The 8,007-nt window shown below is 29.3% G+C and overlaps 1 protein-coding gene across 2 annotated transcripts in view; it reads right to left on the reverse strand.

Annotated features, from left to right (window-relative positions):
* Positions 1–4,709: 4,709 nt before the first annotated feature.
* LOC18110639 (probable LRR receptor-like serine/threonine-protein kinase At1g53430) overlaps positions 4,710–8,007 on the reverse strand; it is a 49,665-nt gene continuing 46,367 nt past the window's right edge. The window contains exons 18-25 of one of the 2 annotated variants that reach the window (XM_052447898.1): positions 7,773–7,992; positions 7,538–7,669; positions 7,343–7,458; positions 7,042–7,255; positions 6,654–6,888; positions 6,419–6,569; positions 5,734–5,772; positions 4,710–5,115 (exon numbers count right to left, since the gene is read on the reverse strand). In XM_052447898.1, the coding sequence (XP_052303858.1) occupies positions 4,870–5,115; positions 5,734–5,772; positions 6,419–6,569; positions 6,654–6,888; positions 7,042–7,255; positions 7,343–7,458; positions 7,538–7,669; positions 7,773–7,992 (1,353 nt within the window). In that variant the 3' untranslated portion in view covers positions 4,710–4,869. The remainder of the gene's footprint in view (positions 5,116–5,733; positions 5,773–6,418; positions 6,570–6,653; positions 6,889–7,041; positions 7,256–7,342; positions 7,459–7,537; positions 7,670–7,772; positions 7,993–8,007) is intronic. The other variant, XM_024587904.2, reaches the window with a different exon arrangement.

Here is an 8,007-nt window from a genome sequence, read left to right on the forward strand (position 1 = left end):
AATAGTCCTTTATTACACTCAAGTGCCTAAATAGATGGTGGTTTTACTTCATCAATCTTCTGTATATCACCTACACAAAGCTAACTTTATTCAATCCAACCTTAAATAAAATTTAATTGAGTCTATAAATATATAATTTTAAATTTTTTTTTAAATTAATTTTTTTTATCTACAGAGCTCTCATCAGTCAATAATATAATTATAATCAAAATTAAATAAAACCTTGATTATCAGATTGCACAAATTTTACAAGATATAAATTTAAAATAATGAAAATGTTAAGATATAGATTATTATATTGCATAATTTTATATTTTTTTAAACTCGTAAAATCCATCTAAATTTACTGATTTTATCAAATTTGATTGATTTTACTAGTTTTTTAAATTTTAAATTTTATTTTATATATTAGATATATATAATTTTATGAGTTAATTCATAATTTAAATGAGAATTTTATATTAAAAACTTTTCTACGCCCAGCTAACGCTCTGCTAAATTATTTGACACATCATGAAATGAATTGATTTTGTGAGACGTTGTCAGAAAAATAATAATGTATATGATTGAACCCATGGAAAAGTAAAAAATGCATTTTTAAAATTTATGGTCAAGTCTTTTGTTTATCTTTGTTCGTGCTCAGCATCAATGATTGGACCCACGGCGTGTGAACCGTGGGAAGTAATAGAGGTAATGCCTTCTATGATTGAACCTTGGAAATCTTTAAGATTTATGGTCATGTCTTTCTTCAGCATCTTTTGTTTATCTTTTGCATTTAAAAAAGCTACAGCATCAGTACGTATGAAGGCCAAAAGCTGACACATACCCTACATGTCTTGGGTCCGATCAGAAAGCGAACATTGAGAAGTAATAATGCATCTTTAAGATTTATGGTCAAGTCTTTGTTCATGTAATTCAGCATCTTTTGTTTCATACACCATGGATGATGAGCAAGACTCGATTGATTTGGCCGATGACGTGGACACCTATGGTGATGGGGAAGAAGAAGACGTTGCAGATGATAAGGATAGAGCAGGTGTGTTTCAATCAGTCACAAGGATTTTTGGGGACGGCAGCATCGGGTTGGAAAAATCAGATTTGGCAAAAGATGGAGACAATTATTAGGTGGTGAGTTGTTTCAATCAGAAGATTTGAATAATTTTCATAATTTTTTAATAATTGATAACGTGTAAGTTTAAGATTAATTTCACTATATATTGTATTTTAATTTTTTTATAATCATGAATTAATTATTTTAATTTGATTAGTTACTAATTAGTGGTGCATAAATAATGTTTTTTAAATGCTAAAATCATATTTAGATTAGTCCAACGATTTAGAAAGGTTTATTCACTTTAATTTATATTATAATTTATCTTCATTTTTATTTTATTTTAAAGTATTATGAATTTTATCAATTTTAATTCATATTGAGAAAATATAATTTGTAATTAAAACAAGATTATAATAATATTTTATTAATTAAACATGATTTTTTTTAATATACATATTTTCGATATGCTATGTTTGTATAACATCGTAATTTAAAAAATCTTTAACAATTAATTAAGTGACTAAGCTTTCATACATACCTGCATACATATATACATATAACTGACTAAGCTTTCATACATGCATAATGAAACCAATTCATATATAATTTTTGATAATGAAGATCAATAAAATAAAAAACCATAATGAATCTATAAAATCAACGAAGATAAACTTTTAAAGAACTATCTCAACTTAAAGGTTTAAACTATTCACTATATAAGGTTCTAAAATATGATTTACATTATTCTCTAACACATTCTTTTAAATAAAAACCTTTTGGGTTTGATACTTTCACATGCTCATACAATCTTGTGCTATTATTAATTTTGATCTTAAGAGAACAAAGATAATGAGATTCAAACTCGTGACATTTAGATCGATAATACTCTAATACCATATTAATCTAAAAACTTAAACTGTTAGATTAGATCTCAATATATGATTTATATTATTTTTCAATATGAAATATGAAAGAAATGTGATTTCTCATTTTAGAAGTTATTCAATTTAATAAAAAAAAATTCCCTCCACATTGATTCCAAACTAAATAAAATAACTCTAGGAAATAATTTATTTCTAATTGATATACAATAAGTGCAAACTTTAAAAATTATATAAAAGAATGTATTGTATATACAATCTAACACCAATAGCAATAATAAAAAATAAAATAAAGATTACTTTGGCAAATGTAAGAAATAAATTAGAAAACAAAATGATACAAAAGTCATTTAGTAGAATTGCCAGCAGAAATAACCATTATTGTGAAATCAATTATTAAAATTTACTCTTTTTTTTATTAAAACTTGATATATTATAAAATAATATTTTATATTAATAATTTATTTATCTAAATTTAATTAGCAATGCAATAATAATAATTTATTGCATTGCTAATTAAATTTTATTAATTAAAATTACAGTAGGTGCCACAAGATTATAAATCAGCAAGGAACACGGTTTTTAAGATGGAAAGGAGAACATTTTATTAATTAGCAATGCAATAATATTTTTTTCAACAATATAAAAGCTCAAAAATTACAGTAGGTGCCACAAGATTATAAACCGTGTTATAAATTAACTATGGTTTGTTGTATGCTTAATCAAGGGATGTAATGAACTAAGAAAAAAAGCTGAAGAACACGCTATACCTTATCAAGGGATGTAATGAACTAATCAAGGGATGTAATGAACTAAATCATGATAATTTGTATCCATACCTTATCTATTGAAGAGTGTCCAAAAGGTTAAATTGTTTGATAAATTCCCAATAATAGTTTTATACTATTTCACTGACAAAGGAACGTATAATTATATCCTATTTCCGACCTAGGCAATGGAGTAATTAAAAAGAAATTACGAAGACAGTTGCAGATAGACATGTGCCATCGAGTTATTGGTCCAGGTAGGAAGCCCATTAAGCATGTTGGCCCAGGTAGGAAGCCCATTAAACATGTTGGTAGTTAAGAATCTAAGCAGGAAACTTCAACCCAATTATGACTAGTGTGAGAGTTTTTCTAACGTGACTTAATCAACTTAACTGGTCCAAATATAACCCAATTATGACTAGTAAAAAAATTTGAAGATAAAATTGAGAAAAAAAAATGAAATTAATAGAAAAAACAGGATGAAAATTTTCATTGTAAGATTTATTTAAATTTACGTATCAAAGATAATCAATTTATATTGGGATAAGATATATTTTTAAAAAAATATATGGTTGATAGCTAAATTTATCCCTATAATGTTTCTCTAATTTGTCCTTTTATCTTTAATTTGATCGATCTTATCTTTAAATGCATTCTCCGGTTCTAAATTTATCATTCAGCAGGAGATGTTTAGACAAATCCACTAAAATTAGTTGTGAAATTGATAATAAATGTAATTTCAACACGTTGACCTAAGAATCTCATAAATACAAAATTAACATATTTGAAAAATAAAATTAATCTCTAATTTTAAGATAAATCATCAAAGAATAGCAAAAACAAAAACATAAATATAGAAAAATAGATGCTCGAAGTCCAAAATGATCGCTAGAGAGCATAATTATGATGTAGATGGAAACAAGACAACATTAACAACAAGTATAAGCAAAATAAAATTCTACTAAATAGGGTTAATATACAAAAACTCTCAATTCAAAATCTTATTGCTTAATATTTTCTTTTATAGTATTCTCCTGAAATTCAAGCTAACCAACTTTGTTTTGTCCCTTTCTATACCTAAGCTCTTCACCGGCTTCGCCGGATCTTGGTAAGACAAACCTTGGATGTTGATGGAGAAAATCCTGCTAGAAACAGGAAGTTGGCAGAGGCAGAATCGGCATCTATCCTGCCTGCTCGAAAGCCTGCCTTGGCTAGGCTGCTTTAGATTTAGAATAATGGGCTCTGGGCCTTGTGGGAGAGTGGGGATAAATTTACTTATTTTACACCATTCTTCTGGTAATGCCTTTTTCTTCTTTACTTTGTATATAAAAATATGCGATGATGGAGATGGAGTACTTGGGATCAGCTGAATTCTAAAACTACGGAACCAACTCCTTTCACAATGGAGAAAGAAGATATAGAGCACGAACCCTAACAGTTTGGAAGATATCTTGAGAAAAGGTTTTAGTACCTGTAACACTGAAATAACATAGCACTGACTGACTTTCTGTACTGGTTTCTGCTATAACTAGTGTTAGTGCTGTACTGGAGCTACTAATCTCAAGCCTAAATCAAGAAAAAAAAATCATAAAAAATAACTTTTTAAACTAAATAAAAATAAAAATAACTAAAAAAACAGATACTTTTTTTCTAAATATCCCTCAGCATCAAACTACCTGTCCACAAGGGGCACCTCTAAATGAGCTTTTCAAATTGGGGTAATTGGCGTCATTCTGATAAGCGATTTCTCTATAAGGGAATAAGGAAATAAATTAGCAGACTTAATGATAAATCTAATGAGTTTGTAGCGTTCTTTTTAACTCTTTCCATTTTTTCTTAGCCAATTCCTTTTATATATATATATATATATATATATATATATATATATATATTGGCTTCTTTTGATCAATAAAATCTATACATTTTCCTAAAATCTAATGATCAATTTCTTATTCAATTCACGAAATTACCAGCAGCCATAACAACAAAAATAAATTATAGCAGACAAAGCAAACACACATATTTTCTCATGGAGTCTCTCACACACACATCTATGTTCTCTTGACACCACCATATAATTAGACCCAAGTAATTACAAAATAAAAAAGAGGCAGAAGGTTTTCTTCACCAAACTTAACATTACCAATATTTGGCTAAGAAATTGGATCTATTTCCAACACCCTGGAAGGACAATATTTGCTGATGAAGTATCAGCTTCGGAAATCTCATCAATTCTTTTCTCACCTACAAGTACACTGACGACTTCAGATATTTTAGGCCTCAGAGTAGGAGACAGATTAACACACTTCATTGCTAACAACAAAACAATGAGAGCTTGCTTTCTGTCGTAACTGGATGCTAATTTCTTGTCAACCAAGTCAAGGATTCTTCCCTTATCGTGCAAAACACCAGCCTGCAATTGAAAAGCAAGATTAGCTTAGCTACCAGTATTATGGAAATAATCAAGTAAATATTAATCATTATTTTCTAATCAATAAAAAAAATCAAAAAATCAAGAAATTATTTCAACCATCCAATTAAAGAAGATAATCAAGTATATTTTCTGTAATTTATTTTATTCTATTTACTTATATGTCTTGTTATATAACTATATAAACTCCACGAGAGTTAAATGTAACACATATATCAAATTATCGAATAAATAATATCCTCTTTTATTCTAAATTAATTTTTATTTGATATCAGAGCAGGTCAGATCATATACTACTCTAAATATTAGCTTTTGCTTTTTCGATGGATGATTTTATGCCATCCATCCATCCGATCATTTTAAAACACTTTGTTTTTGATCTCTTCATTATATACCAAATATTGTATTTACTTTCCCTTTTCAATGATAAATTAACTCATGATAAAGAGAAATTACAAGATCATGTGGATGATCAAATAACATCCAAAGAATTAAAAAAGAGAGATAGTTTTTCCTAACAAAGCCTAACAAGAGAATTGAGATTCTTCATCAAGAGAAGGATATGAGAGAGAGAGAGAGAGAGAGAGAGAGATTTAACACAGATAAGTTTTTGCATAAGAGATATACAAAAGAGACCACCTATAAAAAAAAAAAGAGTTAGTTAGCTTATGAGTCATGATAAAAAGAAAATATTAGTTTGATGAAGAGTAAGCCAAAATAAAATATATATTTAAAAAATCAAATTTCAAAAAGAGATGTTTGGCTGTAGAAATATGACACTAATCATAAGAGAATAATAATAATAAAAAAACTAAGAATAGCAATGTTTATAAAAATATAATTGTTGAAGATAAGCATATAATGATAATAGAAGTGTATGTTGAACTCAAGAAAAAAAAATATTATAAAGAGTTTGAGGTGTGTGCTAAGAAAATAATCAAGAAGGTAAATATTATTGATTATTTTTTAATCAAGAAAAGGAAGAGATGAAAGAATTGAACAACTCTTGGCAATTTAGAAATAATTTCAATTATCTAATCAAACATAATTTTTTATAATTTATTTTATTTTTTATGTGTCTTGTTTTATGATTATATAAATCCTGTTGAGTTTAATGTAATATATATTTTAAATCATCAAATAATAATATCTTTTTTATTGTAAATTTCTTTTGTGCGCTTGCTGTAAAATTCACAAGTCATTTGATGTTGACAGAAAATATTTGGTTTGATTATAACTATGAAAAAAAAAACCTAAGAAGGTTTATCCTGTTAGATCCACTTACTTTATCCAGAAGAAACTCAGCTTCTTGATTTGTTATGTAATCTGCACTAACTCTCCCGCTAACTATTTCGAGAAGGACAACTCCGAAACTGTAAACATCAGCTTTAACAGTTATTGCTTTTCCCATTGAATACTCAGGTGCCATGTAAACTCTGCAATAAGAGATTAATTATTAGTTAATTAACTCTTAATTAAAAGAATGAAAGTAGTTGTCAATCAATGATCATAATACTTACCGCGACCCTTTTGCTTTGATGGTCATAAATGGATCTTCCTCATCACAAAGCGTTGCCAATCCAAAGTCAGACAACTTGGCCGTAAGAGAGTTATCAAGCATAATATTACTAGGTTTTATGTTTCCATGAACAATCTTGAACCTTTTCTCTTCATGCAAATACTTCAAACCTCTCGCTATTCCCAGACAGATACCAAATCTAGCTTTCCAATCAAGTTTTGTCGTGGAATTTGGTTCTACAAATCAAGGTTATTGATATTAAGTTATTGATATTTGCAAGTACACTATCCTTGTACTAACAGAAGATTTAAATATACAATTACATGAGTTTCACAAGGTAATGCATTAGGTGAAAGAGCAGGATGAAAATCGGGTGATGGCAGTATTACCGAACAACGCATGGTGAAGGGAGCCTTTATGCATATAGTCATATACTAGCAGATGCAGGCCTTTATTAGAGTAGCCATCCAACAATTGAACAAGATTCTCATGATGCAAAGATTTCAGGTTGAAGATTTCCCTTTGTAATTCATCTTTTCCTTGTTGCTTTGAATGAGGAGAAATCTTCTTCACTGCTAATTTTATATCATTCGGCAATTCAGCCTGTATACACGTGAAATCAATTTACCAGAACTCTGAGAGAAAAAAGTGCATGTTGAAGAACAAATGTTTCAGAAAAGAAAATCTGACCTTGTATACTATTCCAAAGCGTCCCCTGCCAATCTCCATTTTGGGGCTGAATTTTCGAGTAGCATCGATTATTTGTTTGAGGGTGAAAGATTTTCCTTGGACCTCAATGGTTATTTCTATTTGAAGAAAACATCAAAGTAAGAATTCTTAAGGTAGTGTGGTGCATAATGATTTTAGATTAGCATGGAGAGGTACCATCCAACTCGCTTTTCCGCAGCCAGCCCATTTTCCACATGAAAGCCAACAGAAGTAGAGGAGCAAATACTGAACCTGCGGTAATCGCTGAAATTTGTGAAGGAGATAGTCCCTTGCCACCAACTTTGAAGTCTGGATACAAATAGTGGAAGACACCAAGAATTTTTTTTTTAACCAGATAAAAGTGTAACAGAAATCTTTGCTCAACAAAAATAAAAGACATGCAACTCTTTACTTGCAGTTACGGAAATGCCTGCCACAAGGGGTCCATTCAGAGACAGGGCAGCAGGTAAATTGGAAAAATCTGGCAACGGGAAAGATCCTTTGCCAGCCCAGAAAAAATCGATAGTCAATAGATGATCATCTCCTACATATGCTGTGAAACTTGCAGTCCATGTCTTATTGGTGCCGCTGGCCATTTCTTTAATGTTGAAGTCTTTTAGTGCTCTCTTCCCCTATACCAAAAATGG

This window comes from Populus trichocarpa, chromosome 16 (assembly GCF_000002775.5).
Source record: "Populus trichocarpa isolate Nisqually-1 chromosome 16, P.trichocarpa_v4.1, whole genome shotgun sequence".
Taxonomy (NCBI): Eukaryota; Viridiplantae; Streptophyta; class Magnoliopsida; order Malpighiales; family Salicaceae; genus Populus; species Populus trichocarpa.